At 41.4% G+C, this 20,213-nt stretch overlaps 1 protein-coding gene across 5 annotated transcripts in view; it reads left to right on the top strand.

Annotated features, from left to right (window-relative positions):
• Positions 1–20,213, top strand: part of MTA1 (metastasis associated 1) — a 73,031-nt gene that overhangs the window by 5,717 nt on the left and 47,101 nt on the right. For all 5 annotated transcript variants that reach the window (XM_088060161.1, XM_005528647.3, XM_014257601.2 and 2 more), the window contains exons 2-5: positions 7,748–7,815; positions 10,182–10,275; positions 16,905–17,031; positions 17,201–17,264. In XM_088060161.1, coding sequence (XP_087916287.1) covers positions 7,748–7,815; positions 10,182–10,275; positions 16,905–17,031; positions 17,201–17,264 — 353 coding nt within the window. The remainder of the gene's footprint in view (positions 1–7,747; positions 7,816–10,181; positions 10,276–16,904; positions 17,032–17,200; positions 17,265–20,213) is intronic.

Below are 20,213 nucleotides of genomic sequence, written 5' to 3'. Positions count from 1 at the left end.
GAGGCCCTGCTTCAGAGTATCTTTGGAGTTCTGGAATGGTTCCTTGTCTCCTCATTACTTGTAAAACCAAATCTGGAAGATCCTGCGAAGTTCTGGTCAAGTTTTTGGGCTCTAGCCCTGCCCCAAAGAAGCCATGCACACATTCTTCTCTTCCAGCTCTTTGGCTGGGCCACCTTTAGGAAGGAGAAGTGTTTCTGTTAAATTGCACACAATGTGCTGTGGTTAATTTGGGGACTTTATGCTTTCATGCAAGATGACACTTGACCAAGCATAAAGTTAGTGCCGCGTGAACAGATGATTCCTGATTTAGCACAGGACTTGTCCTTACAGAGTTAAGTTGTCAACATCTGAGCAAATTTGAACCAGCCAAGTGAGACAGTTTCTGTGGATGTTTCTTTTGATAGTATTGATTTAAGAAGTTTCTTTTGGTAGGGTGTCCACGTAAGCAGTTGCAGCTGTCCTCTCCTTCCTTAGCTGGGTTACACAGTTTGGCCTGGCTGTGCTGCAGGGCAGGGATTGGTTTGGTTGGAGACAGATTTTTGACCCATGTGAGTGCCTAACTGGGTTTACTGTGTGCAGGCCTCCTGCCATCCAAGGAGAGGCTGTCACAGCTTGAGGGGGTGGTATGAGAGGGCGGGGGATGAATCAGCTTCACTGGCACTCTTGTTTGAAGAAACATCTGCAGAAGCGCTGGCTGGAGTTTACACTTTGTCCGTGTTTTGCATTGTGAAGCCGTGATGTTTCTGATCTGGCACTGAAACCCCTACCTTTGGACTTAATATATTGTCATACTATGGCCAAAGCAGTTAATTCACCTGGACAAACTGAAGTTCAACCTCGCTCTTAAACAAACAAGCAAACCCAAACAAGAAACACAACTTTTTTCAGTTTGTTTGTTTCGCGAGGGTGATGCCAAACATGGTGTCTTGAGTACTACAGAGGTTCTTGTTTTGCAACTCTTGGGATTCTTGCAGGGAACACAGTGCTAGTTTCTTGTCATCTTCTTTTCTGCCTAAATATATTTTGGAAAATAATTCTTTTCTTATCTGTCCTTAGCAATGAGAATTACAACGGAACAGGCTGTTTTCTTGGCTGCTACAGATGGTGATTGTTGTTAGGGTGTAGCTTGAGGATACTCCTCTTCCATTCCCCCTACCCCCTCCAAATACTCCCCCATGGTTTAAGGAACTCTCTCACCAGTTTCTCTGTCTGCTCAAGTGACTCTTCTGTAAATTAGACCATCCTGGTCTTCCCTTACAACACGCCTTTGGGGAAAGGTTTTTCTTTTTTTAAGCCTGAACTATTTCCATGGCATTGACGCACAAAGAATGGCACTGGATGCAGCTGAAATTACATAGGCTCACAACTTTGCTACTGCAGAAAATGTTTGTATGGCTACATTCTTGGGAACTGAAGCGGCAGAAGAGGCAATGCAGAAGAGGCTTTGTGTCCAGAGGCCTTCAAATCATGCTTTGATATCTCCTGTAAAGCAGAGAATAAAAAAAGTGGTTCCCCAGGAACGTTTAGCGTAGGTTTGTCCTGCAGGAAGCTGGAGGAAGTTAACTCGGTGAGCCTCAAGTGTCAGTGCCACATACAAATGTGCCTTAGTTATAGCTGGAATATTGGGAGTGGATTAATTGAAATTGGTTTTCTTGAACTGCCATCTAATTGATTTCTAACATTCAAATTGCTTCTTCGTCCTCAGGGTAGCGCTTTGGAAGCTTAATTTTATTTCCAGGATTCTTGCACAGTTTCTTTTCAAGTCTTGCCATATGAGGCTTGTACAGACTTTTGCCTCCTTTGGGGTGGCATCCCTAGTAGCAGTTACTCCAGTATGGCACAGTTCTTACCTTAGAGTGACCCATGAAGTCCAGCTGACACCCATAACCTCTTTGTCAAAAGCACCAGCACACTCCTGTCCTTTGCCTTTTTTTCCATACGTGTCTGCAAGTGAAAACAGCCAACGGTGCTGTGAGGAACAGAAATAAAAACATTCACTATCTAAAAGTTGTGGTTTTTCTCCCACACTTCCTGAAGAGGTGGTTCTTCCCTTTCTTCTTTTCCCCCTACTTTGGAATTTTACACTTTTACTGGGAAAGGTACCATCTGTATGAACTTTGTGCCTCATGGAGGGCTGAGATCTTCAGTCCCATGGCTGTTGCTGGGGCAGAGTACCTGCCCTCTTCCCTGGCAGAGAGGGGAAATGCTTGGAGCACACCTGGCCACTTTGATGTGGATGTGTAGATAATCCTTGCTCAAGAAACAGCAAAGCTGGCTTGATTTAGCTGGGGTACTTGAACCTATCCTTGCTAAATTTAGTGATGGTTTGCTGTTAACTGTATGGAGAGGAGATTTCTGCAGGTGTTTGCTTTTGCCATGTCCCTCCCTAGTTGGCTGTCGGTATTTCAGAAGTCTGTATGCATGTGCTGCCTCATCCTCAGCTTGATGCATCCAGTGTGTGCAGTAGCCAAATACTGCTGTCCTGTAAATACAAACTGAGCCTGTGCTGACAGGGTGTCTTTAATACCTTTGTTGATCCATGAAAGACATTAATTTGTAAATACCTGGTTTGTGGATATTGCCAGATGTATTAGACCCCATAATTCCTTTAGCAATAAAAAGAGCTGTTTCACTTTTGCCTTTCTGGTAATGAAAATACTGTGCTGGTGAGGCTTTCTCTGTTGAAACTCTGCTGTGTAACTGAACCTTTCATTGGGTGGCTGATGCTGGGAGTGTTGCTGCTTTTTGAAGAGCCAGAAGGCAATAGCACTTGGGCTCTGGTTTGATTGCAGGTCTTGCAGAGTTGCCTCTCCAGCCTCCTCTTTCACACCAAGAAGGGATTGTATTATCCAGAGTGTAAAATGACTGACAGTTTAGGGACAAAGCTGGTGAATAATATGAGAACTGGAACTTACTGAAGGAAACTGGCCCAAAGTTAAATTGGAGAGCCCAGAGTATGTGGAGGCACATGTCATAAAATAAGCAGGTCATCAGCAGTGCATAAGTTTATGCACTCTCTTGATGCTCATCTTTAATTCAGGGCAGCAGCTCTGTGGGTTGGGGAGGGGAAATATTTACAACTGTGAAAGTTACCTCTTTATCATGTGTCTGGAATTGCACATTGTACCCAGCAGTGGTAGTGAGCGTGGGAAGAGGAAGGCTGCAGCCTCCCTCATATCCTGGGTACATCTGTAGGCTGGGGCAGTACTGGCTGTGTAGGGATTTGGGGGGTAATGTAGGGAATGCTCAGCCAGGTCAGTCCTCAGAAAGCACTTGTAGCTTGAAAGGCAAGTGTGCATTGGGAAGGATAAAAATACTTTTGGGCATTTTTGCAACTTGATCACCTAAAAGCCCATAAGGTTATTAGGTAGCTCAGACATGTCTAATCTTATAAATATATGACCTCTAGACAGTGTGTGTGTTATTTATTTTGCTGTACCCCCTCCTGATTTTCCTTTCCATGGGCTGATGTAGACATAAGCAACAGCTGACATGAAGACAGCAGAGGGGGAAGCTCTTTTGCAGTAATGTCTTAAAAACATATGAGAGCACAAAGAAATTCTGTTCCGTTAATTGCGAATTGAGAACTGTTATTTTACTGCCTTTTGTGGAAAATTTTCATCTTCCGTGGTCTGTAGGCTGTCATTCTAGTTTTAGCTGCTGTTCTTGTGTCTGTGTGTTCTAGCAGTTCAGTCATTACCTGTGTAATGCAGCATTGCTTTCTGGCAAGTTGTGTTGTGCATATTCAGAAAAAGTATTATGGGATAGAAAGGCTTTTTTTGGCTAGATTTATGCATGTGCGTACTTCTGCTCTATAACAGCACAGGCAAGGGGAAGAAGTGCATTTGGAGTTTGTCAGAAGGCACCTGTGTGATGGTTCTTACTGCCTTTTGGTATTTCTGCACTCCTCAGTCAGTTGTAGCCTGATCACAGATAAGTGTGACATGCTTGAGTGGTGCCATTAATTATGATCATGGTATGGATGCACGGCTGATTAACTCGGGGATGGTGAGCTGAAGCTAACAGCTGTTGTGAAGGTACGGGGTTGAAACTCTCTTCAGGCAGCTGGGTGGTGAGGGATTGCCTTCATGTGCTTTTCATGGTGGGTAGGGGGCACGTCATGCTTGTGGGATGCAGAGCAGTTTTAGACTAGTCCTTTTCTTCAATTTTTTGATAGGAAGGCAAATAAATCAGCAAGGATAGATAGTCAGCTGTGTTTGGAGGGCCTGACTTGTTTTGTTTGCTATCAGGCTCTAATTTTCTGTCCCTAGACCTTATTTTTTGTTTCAGTGAACTCTTCCTTCCTGTTTTTAGTAGGAGTTGAGATGCATATCTCCCTGTCTAAAGATCTGTTAATTTTGTGTCCTTCCCCATCCCCTCTTTCAGCCCAGGGTACAGGACCCTGTGATTTGGCACATACAGGATGTCTCCCACTGACAGCTGGATTGCTGGGAGTCTGTGGAAGGTTTTATTACTGTGTGTGTGCCCATGCATCTGCAGTTATGGGCACTGCCCTGAAAGCAAACTGGGAATAATATTAGTTGGGTAAGGCAGTATGAGAAAGGGTGCACTGCCGTGGTGTGGGAGGAAGCTGGAGGTGAAGTGGAAGAGCTACTCAAGGAGAAAGGCAGTGTTTTGGAGTGTAGGGCCCAGTGGTGTGCCTCCTTTAAACTTTCTGTGCAGAAAACCACTCTTCTTGGGCTTGGTTGTTCGTGGAGTTTCAGAGGAGTGTTTGTACCAAGCATCAGTTTGGAGAGTGGTTTGTTGATCTTCAAATTTCCACGTTGCACACACGGAACAGGAATTCAAACAATTCTCTGTGCAGGACAGCATTTAAATTTTAGTTCTAGTATTTAAAATGTCTATGAAAAGTGCGAACACTTTCCTCTGATACGCATTATTTTGTGTTATGTGGTTTGCAGTGTGCTCTGCATTACTTGCAGAGAGGAAGGAGCCCTTTTCCAGGTAATTTGAGCAATGGGAAATAAATCTCCGTCGGTTGCGTTGCTACTGGTGAAATGCTCAGCATAGCTGTGGAATGAGTCTAAAACATGGATGAGATGTGCTGGGCTGTGAATTTGACATGGTGAAGTCATCAAGCACTGACCTAAGAATGCAGCTCTGCACTGGAGCACGCTGAGGGACAGGTTTGGTTCTGCCTTTGTGCCAGCAGAACGTGGTGCTTGCTGTGAGCTCGATTTGCAGTTGTTGCTCACAGTGTGGGTCTGGGGATGCTCCTGCTGCTGACCCACACAGCGCTGGGGGTGGGTTATTATTCAGTACTGTTGGATACCACTGTGAGCTGTTCTTTGGTAAATCATTCATCTGTGATAAGCTTTCTTTAAATCCGTGCCAGATTTTACAATCAATAAACTGTAGTTACGTGAAAAATCAAGTTTATGTTCACTCAAGGTATAAAATGTGTCTCTGAGAATATATGCGTGTACATGCACACAACAAAGCTGATTAAAAATGATGTGAACTAGGAGCATTTGTAACCTGAAACCCATGGGATTAAAGACAAGGTTATATTTTCAAGACCTAGATTGACATTTCCTTTAATTTCTAATTTTCAGACACGGCATTTACAAAAGTAATATTTTTTACATCTGCCTCAGTCAGAGTACCTGAAGTGAGGAGTAGCTGGTTGTCTTAGGAATTATTGGAGGGTTGGAGGGAAAGAACTCATCCTTTCTTCACTTGCTGGAGCCTTCTAGTGAGAAGTGGCCAGTGAGCTTGGAGAGGCACCTCAAAGCTTCACCATCCTCTGCTGCAGTTCCCTTGGAGGTCATGGGTGGTGGTTCTGCAGTTGGAGAAATCATTTCTCTTTGCTCTGCTGGTCAGTAAATTGCTTAATGCCCACCATTGTTATTTCAGTCAGCAGTTGTTATTGCTGAAGCTGCCAAATATCTGTTTGGTTTTGTGACTTGTGGTAGAGTTGTCCATAGTAATGTTGAGCCTGTTGTTTCCTGTTTGATGTGCTGCACAGAGGCAGTGTTTGGGAATGGAAATTTAGGATCCTGTTACTTGGGTGTTTGAACCATTTCTGGTACTTACCCACAAAGTTTTCTACCAGCCAGATGTCTAAGATCTCTCACTTGAGATCCTCTACCAGTTTAAAGGCTGCAGGGATGTAATATTTAAGAGGAACTGACTCTTGCAGTTGGGAAGGAGGTTTAGGAGTCTCTCAGATGCTTGTTAGTGTGTGTGAAGATGGCTGATGATCAGTCTGAGAGGCCTGGAGCACAGAATGCACAAAAATATCAAAAATTGGGTGTGCTATTTCAGTGCTTCTTAGCCCTTGTTACACTCTGTGGTTGGGTAACCCAAAACTCATGTTGAGCATAAGCATTGAACCTCTTGTCACTCCAACCAAGACCAGCTTGGGACTTCACTAGCAAGGTGTCTTGACAACAGCACGCTTTTTGGCAAGGCAAGAGTTTGGAAAATAGCTTTGTTAAGAATTGTCACTCTTGAGATTGTAACCCCTGGGATTCCTGGTTAGTGAACCTCTCCTAAGGAGCCCAGCCCTGTTGAAGGAGGCACTTGGGTTGTTTGAGCAGCTTCTTTGGGGTCATTTGGCCGGTGGTCTCTGGTGTCCCTCGCAGCAAGTGGGTGTGTGTGTAATTCCAGGGAGACCTGTGGATAACGGGCTGTAACAGCAGTCTGAAAAAAGGTGTGGCTGCAGCTGGAGTGCTGTTACACGGGGTGGGTGGAAGGGCTGTGATGGGTAAATGTCCTGGTGTCTCTCTGGTCAGCCCAGGGTCCCATAAAAAGGGTCCCCTTAACTCTCCTAGTGCAGTTTTTCAGAAGCAGAGACCTTTGGAGGATGTCTTCCTTCCTCTGGGCTGGGGAGCAGGGAACATATCTGTGCTTTCCACAGCTCTTTTGACAAGGATTTCAGGGGGATTGAGGGTAGCCCTGAGCAGCTGTCCCTGTTTACAGAGAACCCACTCATCCTGCTGAACCCCCGCTCATCCAGGAGCATCCTGTGAATGCAGGCATTGCAAGAGATCACCTGAGGTGTGCCCGGGGGCTACTGGTGTTTTGCTCCAGGCACAAATGAGCTGGGAAATCTGCAGGGAAATCTGTTTTAGGTTGTCCTGCAGGGAATTGTTCAGATCTATGTGCAAGGTCAGCACCTTGTCAGTGGGGAGGATTCAGCCCCTTCTCTGTCTCAGTTCAGGCTTAGGGTTTGGCTGCTGGAGTATTGGGAGAGAAGGGCCAGTCCATTCAGAACTCCTGAGCATCTGTTTTCTTAAGGAGCACTTAAGCTTGGAGTTCCCTAAAACCAAATCATTTTTGTGGCACTCATGCATGTTTCTGTGGTTTTTGTATTTTTTAAGTCACTACCTTTGGTAAAGAGCTCATTTCTTTCCTTTAACTTTAGATACTTACCTTGTTTGAAAATACAAGTATTACTGACCAGTCTGGACAGCGATATGGAATTTTGAGGGCATTTTGGGATCACATAAGTGTAAAAGATCAGGAAGTAGAGAAAAAGATGAGAAACAATGAGCCATATTTGTAAACTGGAGGGGAAGAGAGAGATCACATATTGCTGGTGAGAAGTGGCTGGGTTTTGATAAGAAGAGGAAGCAAGTAAAGACAAGAGTGTGTGGTCTAAGTGGAAATAATCTGATCAGAGAGAAAAGGAAGATCATGTGCTTTGCTCTCCGGGCTGATAAAGGTTTTGATTAGATTTTTAGCAGTTCATATTTTAAAGAATCTTTTTTCTTTTTGTCAGATTATGTCTACTTCGAAAATTCTTCAAGTAACCCCTACTTGATACGAAGAATAGAAGAGCTCAATAAGGTAAACATTTTTTTTCATCAAGTCTTTGAAGTTAATTGAATTTATGATCTGTTTGATTTGATTAAAATCAAAACAATTCTTTAGCAGTTCTCTGGTAATTAGAAGCTTAAAAATACATTTGTTCTCTGACAATTTTCTGGAATGCTTTCAGACCTTTTGTTCTCCTTTGGTATGAAAGGACTGAGTGTCGATGGCATGTCATGCTCTAGGTGATTATGCCCACCTTTGGGGCAGGAGGTTTCTGCAGTTCTTCACTTCCATGCCAGGATCATGCCAGGATATGAAGAAAATAGAGTTTGCCTAGAGGATGGAGAGCTTTAATTTGATTTTTCTTCTGGGAGACTCTTGCTCAGGAGAAGGGTTTGCAGCTGTGGTCTGCTTGGCTCAGACTTTGTCTTTGCTGGGTGTCCTTTTGGGCCAGCAAACTCTTTCATCTGCCAAATTCCCTTTCAATGGATCGAACAGGGAAGCATGATGGCTTCTGTGTGGGAAGCCAGCTGAAGTTCTCAGCACTGAAATTTGACCTGATCGAGGGGGAAAAGAGCATTCTGAAGCCACTAAACATGCCACGTGTTTGGGTTTACTCCTGACATTATGGCAGCCCATACAGACGGAATGTTACACTGCTGGCTTGGATTTGGATGTGCATTAACTGATTGAGATCAGGTATTTTTCTTCAGCCACCACTCATGGTGTTATCAAACTCATGTAGTTCTCAAACAATTACTTGGAAGAGAAAATGTATCAATTTCATTACCAATAAAGAATCTGAATGCTAGGACAACCTCCTTAACCCCGTGGAGGTCTTTTACAGAAATACCTTTAAGTCTCTTTTGTCTTAAAGAAACATAAGTGAATATGTTTTCCCTATCCATGAGGTATCACTGTCTGTATTCCACCCATTACAGGGTGCAGGTTTGTTGATCACTTTCCTGGAAGGTGTTTTCCCTCTAATTCTTCCTTTTCATTCTTCCCCTCACCTTTTAAAAAAAGTTGAACTTTCAACCTGGATCCCCCATCTTGGTGCAGTTCTTGCTTGAGCTGTAATTTTTCTGTCTTACACTTTAAAATGGGTCTTTCAGGTTGAAATGAATCCTAGCTCTTCTGTTTCCTTTTAAACTGAGTGTAAATGAAATTTTGGCGGTTAAATAGATCAATTTACATGGAAGCTGTCTGTGTTTGAACAAGATGGTTCCTGCTTCTCAAAATCTGAAATTTCTGAATTATTTACCAGAAATGGGCAGAAATTCTGAGACCCTACCAAAAACTTTTGGCCTGGAAGGGAAATATCTGTGCATGTATATGGTTTTTTTGATTTTTTTTTCTTTTTATTTTTATTTTTTGGATTTTTGTTAGGAAAACTGGTATTATAGAAGTTGAAACTTTTCCTTCATTCCCATCTTAGAAATGAGCATTTACATCAGTTTTTATTTTGTTTCCTTGTAGACACAGTGCTGGTTCACCCTTGCTGGTTCACCTTGCTGTTTACCCTTTTTTAGAGACTTCCTAGCAGGACATTTTTTCTTCTACTTTATGGAACTGTGTCTTCATTATGGTTTTCAAAGAATCTTCAGTAGCAGGATACAACTCTTGAGTTACTTTTGCGTTATTTGATTTATTTTAGAGACAGTAAACTGGCTGTTACAAGCCAGTAGGTTTATTTCCCCTAGAGTTTGTAAAAGAGTCACTGTTTGGCAGGTGCCATCTTACATTTGATCACCTATCTCAGTTTAAGAGTTTTAAGTAAATAATCTTTAAAAAAAAATCTGACTTTTTTGTATGTTGTCACTGGAATAGAGTTTATTGTCTGGTGCAGCTTCTTTGGTTCTCATTCTGTAATGATTTTTTTTTTTGTGTTGGCCATTATTTAGCTCACCAGTGCTGTCAGAGAATCTCATATTGTTTCTTTTGCAAAAGTAATAATGGCTGGGTTCTTTCCTGCCTTCCTACTGCCCTGCAGAGTTTGGAGAACGGCCTAGATCTGAATTCTGTTATTTTTCACAGGTTTTTTATTAGGTTTTTAAAGATTCCTTTTAATACAGGCATCCCCTCAAAAGTAGCAGAGTGGCTTGTTAATGTGGTGCAAGGGCAGGTAAGTGTTTTTTTCTCCCCTTGAAACATCTGTAACTTAAAAGTGGTGATTCCTCTGGAACCATTAGGAGGGCAGGGCTGAAATTCCTGCCTGGAATTTCCATACCCTGGCATGGATCGTGGTGGAGTTTTGGATACTGTGTGCAGCTGGAGGTGCTAAAAGCAGAGGCTGTGTAGCTCTTGTGCAAAGCTCCTGATGATTTATGAAGCTCCTAGTTGAGAGTGTGCAGTTCCCTGGGTTAGTGGTGAGTTTTCTCTTCTGTTCCCCATTTCAGACTGCCAATGGAAACGTGGAAGCAAAGGTGGTGTGTTTCTACAGGAGGAGAGACATCTCAAGCACGCTCATTGTACTGGCAGACAAACATGCAAGTAAGCTGCTTTGTGTTCACATGGCATTGCTTCTGCACAGAATTGTCAAGCTTGGGGACAACTTCGATATTTCAAGTATCAGTATCTTAAATGTGGTTTTTTCTACAGTCATCTTTAGAAATTTGCGTGACTTGTTTGGTTGACTTTTCTCTGTCTTTCTGCCTGACCCTCTTTTTTTGTTTTGTTTTCCCCTTTCCTTAAACCTTTTAATACCTATACATAATATGCTCTGATTTGGTGGGGACAAAACAGAAGTTTTCAGTTAGGGCTGAGTGAAGACCTCTTATTTGTTCCACAGAAATGAATTTTTTAATTTTTGGGGTGAGAGAAAGTAATCTCCTTGTTAATGTAACTTCTCATGAATTATTTGGTTTGGTTTATATATTAAAAAAAACCCCTCAAACATTATTGGAGTGAATCAAGTAGGCTGATTATGGGAAAGCAACTTGAAACATGGCCAGCTTGAAACCTGACTAACAGGATTTCTCTTTAAATTTCAGTATTAATAATATTTCTTGTAGTGACACAGCTTTTGTCTGAACATGCTGAATAAATACACTTTGAAAACAAAGAATTTGAGACTCTCCTATCACTGTTTTGAATACTTAAACCCCTTTGTTGGGAAGCAAGTGGAGTAACTAAACTGTTTTTCTCCTGTAAACAGCAGCGTGTGAGGTGTAGCTGTTCAGATTGCTTAAAATTTAGCAAAAAGCACGGACAGCCTTATGAATCCTTGTAATTCAGGGCACATCTATAAATGAGAGAGAAGCAATCAGATATGGGCATGTCAGAACTGTGATTTAGCTGGCAAGCATCACTGTCTTTTAATGTGCTGCTTGGTGTGCTTATCAATAGAGGGATCCAGGGATTGATTAAATCAAATACTCAGTTTTTTAGCAATGAATATAATGGCTTGCTGTGTTCTCACTGCTTTAATACCACTGGGGAAAAAAGATGCAGCAAAACTAGTCCCTCACTGATAAATTTGAGTATTTTGTGTTGTAGTCTGTCCAAATAATCCCTCCATTGCATCCATACCTTGAAAAGAGGTCGTGGTGTTGAGAGTTTGCTGTGTCACAGAACTGTGATGGCAGGCAAAGCTTTTTTGAGATCTCTTCAGTGCAGCAGGATTCATTTTCTCTGAGGATCCTGAAGCTCACTAGGAGCTTCACCATCAACAGCATTGGCTATTGATTCCCTCATGTGTATCTCACCTCACTAGCTCCAGCAAAGAAAGCAGGTGGGAAGGGTTCACAGAAACACACGAGACTGAAAATGAAAAATATTTGAACCCACATAAATGCACTTTGAAGCTGCAGTTGCTGATTTCTCTTTGTGATAAGAAATCTAAGTGGGATTTTTTAAATGCAAAAAAATAATTCATTGTTCATACATGTTGTTTGAAAGATGGGGAAAATGCTTCTGTAGCAAAATCCTATTAATAGAGCAACCAGAGACAACTGAGTCTGCCTCTTAAAGTAAATTTCATTAGTAACTAGCATTTTCTCCAGTATCTTTCTTTCTGGTGCCGAATAAAATTGCTACTGAATGACTTCCATTTATTTAGATTTGCTGCTCTGTGGTTTCCGTTCTTCATAAGAAGGGAGAAGAGAGCAAAATGAAGCTTTTTGGACAGCCATTAGTTCTTTACTCTGGAAAAAGAATCAACATCCTGCATGATATAACAAAATTAAATTTTGTAGATGTGAAGATTCTAGTACAGATATTGCACGCTGTCACTGACTTTGAGTTCATTTCCATAAAGTCTCCTGTTGCCTCATTTTGATGCATTTGCAGTAGATGTTCGTGTCTGCATCGCTGATCTTTTAACTGCCTTTGTTCAGCTGATTAATGGAGCTTTCTGACTGCAGACATTTCTGGAGTCACACAGTCTTCTGTTCAAGATGCCTTTATTTTAGACCTACTGTTGAGATCAGGGCAGTGAGAGAGCTGAGCAATGGGGAGATACAACCAGGGCATGAATGGAAAAACTGTATGGATATTGTTATTTTTTTTAACTCTTCCAATAAAGGAAGGAAAAAATGTAATTGTGAAATTAATGTTTTGAAGTTTTTTTTTTTAAAAAAGCCATTTTAGCTTGGATGATCCATCAGATGTCTGATACAGGCAGTTCTGAAATGTCTTTTCTCATGAGTCTGTATAAAGAGAAATGGGTTGGAAATGCCTTATTCTGTAGTTGGTGACTATAAATTAGTACCTGATGTATGTAACCTGATTCTTGGATTTGATCTGTGATCTTACTATTTTTATCATATGATGTAAAGCTTGTCTGGGCTGTCCTATAAATCTTTCAGCCTTCTGATGTCTTCCATACATTGTTAGTGCTTTTTATTCATAAGCCTCTTTAATCAACTCACAAATTATTCTAGGGAATTTCTCCAGCTGTTTCTGAAATGGGTTTGCTTCACCAGTAAGACACTGTTTTAAGTTCTAGCCGAGAGACTTTGCAAACAAGAGTGCAGACAGGACTTGATGGAAGAGAAATGGGAAGGATACTTCACTCCTCAGCCCATTGTTGGATGCTGTCGCTATGTATTTTCTTTATAAAATGTCTAACGCAGATTTTTATAATTATTTAGATATTTGCAGCAATGACTGACCAGTTGGTAGTGGTTGGGGAACTGGCTTAGGGCTGATTTTTGGCAGGTTTATGGCTGGTTTTCAGCAGGTGCTGGCACATATGGCAGCTTGGTTTTGGAAATGCCAAAGCTTCTGAAAAGAAATGTTTGCATTAAACCTGTGTGCCTAAACAGGTGAGGAATTTATTGAGAATTTTTTTTTTTGCATTTTAAATAACACCAATCTGAGTGAAGTTTGACAATAGCTTCATGAATTGGCTCGTTTTATTTATTCCATTTTATTCCCCTTCTGTATTTCCTCCCAGCACCACACATGCAGATTTGAGTCCATTTCTCATACCCAGTAATGACACCATGGCTCAGTTGTTGCTGAGAGGAGGGAACTGTGGTTTTTCTCTTTGAGAATGCAGTGAGGGAAAATAAAAGTGTCCAAAATAGTGTCTGTTTGCTACCTGAAATAGTGGCCCTGGCTGCAGGAGATAACCAGAACTTCATGGATCCACACTGATAAAGTGGCAAACCCCTTCTGAAGTGTCAAGGTATAAGGATTCCTGCCTGTTGAAACCTTCTCCATGTTTTTACAGCTACAAGTCAATATCTGGTTTTTGGCAGGTAGGGAACAGGAATAAGGCTGCAGCTTCACACAAACCATTTGAAACTGAACCTGGAAGAAGGGACCTGGTGTTGTATTTTAATTTATTCAAATGCAGCATTTCTAGAATGTTCCTCTAAGGTCCTCGGTTAAGCTGTTAAAGCAGCCAGAGTTGCAGCTCCTTTGCTGCTGCAGGAGCTGTTGTGTGGGTCACTAGCACTGGTTTTACTGTGTTTCCCAATGACTTGGCCTCACTCTTTTTCTTTATTCTTCACATTATTTTGTTAGTTATAACCATGCTAACTAATTCTTCTGTTACTGCAGGCTGTTTCCCAAGCTGGTAAACCTCGGGTGCTCTGGAAACCTGATTTCTGTGTCTTGTTTACCATTGTGCATTTCTGAATTCTGTCATGTAGCTACTTGTATGACACCCATAGTGCAGAGAAAGGGCTGCTGCTTTCTGTGGTTGATGCTCTGGAGAGCCCAATCTGATCTATAGCAAATTGCTATTCTTTCTGGTGTCTAGCAAATATTGATGTTTAATTTCACGTCTCACACACCCAGTCATTTTAAATTACAATTACTGCCTCTTGGGTTTCTCCTGCCAACTCAAAGTTTACTCTTTCTAATTATTTTTCCCATATATGTTAGCTTTCACACAAGTCTTGCTGTTTGTGCCTAATCTGCCTATCTCATGCTCCAAATGTAAGTCATCTTCAAGCTTTGTTAATGTGCTATTAATGATTCTGCCATTAAATATCAAATAATACTTAATCTAATACACTTCTTGCAGCATTCCACTGGCTACTGCTGCATAGCTGATATATTACTGTTTGTATTAAGATTAAATGTTTAGTTTCAAATCTGCACAGGCACATCTATCAAGCAGAAAGATTAATTTTGAAGTAAGGCTTTATGAGAGCACTGAAGTCCCAATGTACTCCATCTCCTGTATTCCCATACCACTTATTCCACAGCATTGTAAGAAATGCAGGCAAATCTTTCTGAAAAGATTTCTTGGGTATTTTATAAATACATGTTTCTATTTTTTCATTAAAACTGTGGTTCTTTTTTTCTCGGAGGCCACCGTTCTTGATGGTGTGAGTGGGTGAGGTGTGGGAAGGTGAAATGCAGATATGTCAGCCTTGTCCTGGAGCAGGGACAGCCCTGTTGTGGCTCACAGTCTGTGCTGGCTGGGTGAGGTGTTACTGGGTGGTTTTTGGCCAAGCAGCTCTTGCCTGACCTCAGCAAGGGAGAGGTTCTGTCCCAGATCCAGCCCTTCTCTCCCCCATCCCTTGGTTCCAAATGCATTGCTCAGGTCCAGTTCTTTCAGTGCTAAATCACAGCTGTGAAAAAGGAGGGACAACATTCACATAGATTTGTTTGTTTGTTATTTCTTGGAATGTTCCTACCTCTGTCTGGGGGTGCTATGACACTTTTACTGCTGTGTGTTTGTTACCTGGAGAAATGTCTGTCTGTTTTTAAGAAGAAATGTATTCTGCTTTTTGGTTCTGAGAGGATGCTCATAGCAGAGCTGCCATAAGAACACGTGTGCTCTCCACCTTCTGCATTTTATTACAAAAGCAAGACACATAAATAAAATACTCCTTGGAAGGTGAGCCTACCTGAAGGGATGCAGCCCCTGAGATTAGTTTGGTTGTGCTGGGTGCTTTCATTTTGTCTGTAGATTTCATTGCCACAAAGGGGTTGACATACTTTTTAGAAAAATGTAATTTCTAGAAGCTGTAGGCTATCAAATATACTGAAGATAGTAGGTATTTTAGGTTGCTCCTTGTGGTATTTTCCCTGCATTACACAGTGCACTACTGTCATTTCCAAAATTCCCCTTTCCTTCCCCTTTCCTTCAGTTTTCAGGCAGAGGAGCTTGGAACTTGCTGGATTGTTTCTGGATTGCTGCTGCTATATTTACAGTGTAGGATAGCAGTCACAATATTAATTTTCGACTAAACCAGAATCCACTTCAGTAAATAAATTGCAGACCCATGAAAGTGTGCAACAAATGTAAATTTGGTGTTGTAGCTCCCAGGAAAATATTAAAAGCTAAGTACATGCTGCTGTATGCTTAACAGCTCATGTGGTGTAGCAGCTATTGTAAGTTGAAGTCTGGTTTAATTATGCTGCTCTTTTTTTCCTTCCTTGCTGGAGCAGCCTACCTGGCAGGCAAATAAACTGCAGGTCTTTTTTTTTTAGGGCAGTAAAACAGTGATAAATTGTGGGCAACCTGAAGGGTACATAATTTTTTTGTCACCACCTTTGGCGTAATGGTGGCCTGTTTAAAACTAAATGCAATTTTAGTGTTTTATAAAATGGAGCTATATCTGTTTGCTTTATTTTTGGGATAACTATGGGGATTTTAGTTAACTAATCTTAAGGGTATATAAATCATAAGTGTGCCTGTATGTGTTTCTCACTAGAAATGTTTTTTGGCAACAACTGTTGAATTAAGCTGCAGGCATAAGTCTGCTCTTTGAGAGTAATGCTGCTGTAAAATTAGAGTTTTACAATTCATGCATGAGGCTTTGGAGCTCATTCTACTACAGTCTGGGAAACTTTGCCTGTGGTTTTGCAAAATACAAGTAACTGCATTAATTTCTTAGAGAAAGGAAAGTCTGAACTCTCAGTCATTCATCATGGAGAATCTTTTGAGCCCTTTATAGCTTTAACTGGCAGAACTGGCAGGACATGTCTTAACAAACAAAAACCATAAAATTTATGTCTTAAAAGAAGGGTGTTTGGGATCAGTTGCACGTCAGTGTGGGTGGGATTTAATGTATTTGGTGTATGTCTGAGAAGCGGTTGGATGGAGATTGGCTAGCCCCAAGGCAGAGATGCTGGATCCTGCAATGCAGGAGTGTTACAGCTGGATGTGGGTAGGGTAAGGAGGCTGCCAGGAGTGGCCTGAGGCTCTTGGTTACATTCCAGTTAATCTTGTGGCTGTGGCTGGGGAGAGTACAAAATAACACTGATTAATAAACTGCCCATTCCAGTGGGCATTTCCTGCAGAGCTGTTCAAGCTGGGATGGGGCAATATGATGTCCTGAAAGAGGAGTAGGGTTTACAGTAACTGATGCCTGGCAAAGAGGAAAGACTTCACTTTGCCTCACTCATCATGTGCTTCTTCAGATGAATCTGATGCCCTGATGGTCTCCAAAAGCACCTCTCTCTCTCAGATTTGTGTGACTTTCAGCTTGGTGTGACCTGTGTGTGCCTGGGATGATTTGATGGTGGTGGTAAATAAATAAAATTCTTCACAGGCATCATGTCAGGGATCTGTACTAATTACATAATTGTTCAATTGGCCGAAATGTTACCTTTAAACTGATTAAAGTTTGTTATTTAGCAAAGGTTTTGGAGCAGGTCATTCTGACTTGCTCAAAGTGAATACTTGTTCTTGATCAATGTCTCTTTGCAACTAGGAGAAATGGAAGAAGAGATGGAAAATCCAGAAATGGTTGATTTACCAGAGAAACAGAAGCATCAGCTACGACATCGTGAGTTGTTTCTCTCACGACAGCTGGAATCTCTGCCAGCCACACACATTAGGTAATGAATGTTTTCTTCCATTTTATTAAAAAACCACACAGCACTGTTTCTTTTCCAAGTACTCTTCAATGTAAGATTGAGTCCTGTGTACAACTTCAGTAACACCATCTTGTGAACCACATGAGCATTTAAGATGTTTCTTTCATGAGACGTGTTTCTCTTTTTTTAGGGGCAAATGCAGCGTTACTCTGTTAAATGAGACAGAATCCCTTAAATCGTACCTGGAACGGGAGGTAGGAACCATTTTGTGCATTGTAAAGCTTGAACAGTTTATTCTGGCACAATTCAGGTTTGGTGCCTATTTACAAGTTTTCTATAAAGAGTTTTTAATTTCTGCATGTTCTGGGCATTGACCATGGGAAACTTTAGGCTCTGTACAATCTTCATTGTGCATAAAACTTTGTGGATCTGGAGGCCAGACCTTGTGTTTCCATCCCTGTGTGACAGTGTCCTGTGAAGAGAACCCAACTTGCTCATCAGTGTGGCAGGGCTGAGAGTTCCAGCTGATGCCCTGGGAGATGCAATAACTGTAGAGGAGGGAGCCAGCCAGCAAACTGTGCTTCTCTGTATTTGCTTTATCCTGAAATCACACAGATTTATGTTAGTATGCTTTAAGCTTGATCTCGACTCAGATTTTTGAGGAGCTTAGTTCCCTGTTCTTTGAGTTCACTGGTCAAAATACTTATCTGGAGTCCTTCATATGCCAGCACTGACAGTTAAATCCTTGAAAAACTGCTTGTCAGATGACATCTGACAAAAATTTACCCAGTCTGTCTCTTTAAAGGTGTCTCACACCAAACACTTGAAACTGAATTGTCTTGCACAGTTAAACACCATTCAGAATATAAATATTGGGCTTTACCTTTCCAGGTACTTTGTGATTTTAAAAAACTATTGTATGTTTTAAAAGTTGTATTTCTATACCTTTAATTGTGGCTAGACCTCTGGCTGCTGGCTGGGTTAGACAGTCTTGGAGTCTGACAACCTGTGGGAGATTTACTGTGGAGATTAGCAAAGAACTTCAGGATATTATTGTTTGAACAATCTGCAAGCAAATAATTTGCATTTGAAAACAGTGAAATGTTATACAAGACAGGAAATCTTGTAATTAAAAACAGTAGGGTGATGGCCATTACTGGCCCTTAGGAAAGGAGAAAACAGGCCATTTCTTGCAAGGAGCATACTGCAGTCTCTCTCATAGCTGGGCTTTCTTTTTAAATGCTTTTGTAGCTTTTTTCAGTATTTATTTAAGCATAAGATTGGTTTTAATCTGATACTTTAGTTTAAGAGAATTTTAAACAAAGCACAGGGATTAAATAGTTGAGTTTCTCTTTGGAATGTGAAACCAAAAAAATGTCGTCTCTGCTGAAGGCTGCCAAATGGCAGAACATCAAACAAGGGATGTGGCATTCAGCAGTGCTTGTAACCAGCCCAGGATATGCCAGTTTGAAAGCAAAAGTTAATCAAAATGAAATTATTTCTGATTTTCTAGTGTCCAGCTCCTAAGCAGTGTTTGCTCTCAGTTGCTCCTAACATGTTTTATTATCACTGGTGTTACAGGTAGGTGTGCTGAGACTGAAGGGAGATGCTTTCCTCTAACCATGCAATGCTCAGTTGCAGATGTAGGCACAGAAAGAGAATGTGTTTTTTCATCCTTTTGAACTTTCAAAATGCAAGATGAGTGATGTGGGTTATTTTTAGAGCTGAGCAGGCACTTGGAGATTTCACAGAATGAGAGAGTTCCCTGAATGTGTCCTGTCACTTAGCGTGGCATTTTGCTGTGGTGCAAACTAGCTTGGACAGATGGTAAAGAAATTAAAAGCTCAGGAACACAAATGTGCTTGGGTGGAGGGTAAAGAGTTTAAGAAAAGGAGATATGTTGCCCAATGAGTTCCTAATACTGGATGGTATTGTTTTGAACTGTTTCTTTTTCCCCCATGCCTCCTGTTCTTAATCCATCCTTTACTTTCAGGGTAGTTCCTAACATGGCTTCTGTCAGGAAAGCCTAAGCAATTCTAGGGAATCTGGTATTTGATTTCCTAAAAGTTATGACCAGTAAAAGTAAGCTTTCAGCCCAAGGCTGTCTGCCTTGAAGCAGGTTAAACAGAAAATCCAAACAGAAATTTTTAGGGAGATAGTAAGCATAGCAAAATTACATTTTTGTTATCTCTGTTCTCCTCCTCCACCCTCTCTCTGTCATCTTCCTCAGGAAGATTGCCTTGTTACATTTGGAAAGCAGGCTGAAGGGGACCAGCACTGACTCTTTTACTGTGCCTGGTAAAATTGGGTTTGTAGCAGGACTGAGGAATAGCAAGAAAGAGAGGGAAAAAAGAAAAGCAAGTGGAAAACCTGAATTTTCTATAGACACTTAATTCCCATGGAGATCAAGAGAAGGGCATAGCCAATTATGGCAAAAGCTCTAGATTTCCCTATTCTGCAGGAAACTATTTTGAATGTACCATCAATTTTACTGCTCTGCCTGGCTATATCCAGAGGCTTGTGTGAATTTGCCTGCTGAGCAGATGTCTGGCATATCTGTTCCTTTTGGTAGCCCCCTAAAAATAAAGCGTTCTCTAGTTAAAATGTATCAAATACATGAAGGGAAGTTTGCAAGCTGCAATGAAGTAACCATTATTTCTGTGGTGTAATTTCACTCTGAGCCTGTTTTCTTTCTCCAGTTTCTTGGTGACTTTGGTTCTTGGCTATAGCTATGGGTAGGGGAGCTCTGAGCAGATATGTCTGTCTAACAGCTGAGAGAAGCAGAAAGTCATGATTCAATTTTAACTCTTGCCAGGTCGTGTTAATTTTTTTCTGAACATGTTTTCTGGGATCTGCAATGAAAAGAGAAAACCCCTCTCTTTCTTCACTGCTGCAAACCCACCATACACAGTTCTGACAGCACAAAAGGAGGATTTGGAAGGGCAGTGTTATTTTGTTGTGAACATCACTCTTGTGAAACCCTTGTGAAAAACTGTTCTCATCATGCAGTGGTGGTCAGGAGTTCACACATGCTTTAGAGTACACGAGGATCTGCTTTGTTTCTTAGCTAGCACTGGCACTGAGCTGACATGTATTAATGTTTTCAGCAGTCCCCCTCAGTCTGCAGGAATGAATCTCATGTCTGAGGGAAGATGGCAGTGGTATTGACTTACCTCTAGGGCTTCCAGTCTCTGTTGGATCCA

This window comes from Pseudopodoces humilis, chromosome 10 (assembly GCF_049639895.1).
Source record: "Pseudopodoces humilis isolate 2021_Gansu_Grassland_sample_001 chromosome 10, ASM4963989v1, whole genome shotgun sequence".
Taxonomy (NCBI): Eukaryota; Metazoa; Chordata; class Aves; order Passeriformes; family Paridae; genus Pseudopodoces; species Pseudopodoces humilis.
Note: the sequence above shows the minus strand (reverse complement) of the source record. Positions and strands in the feature narration are given on the sequence as shown.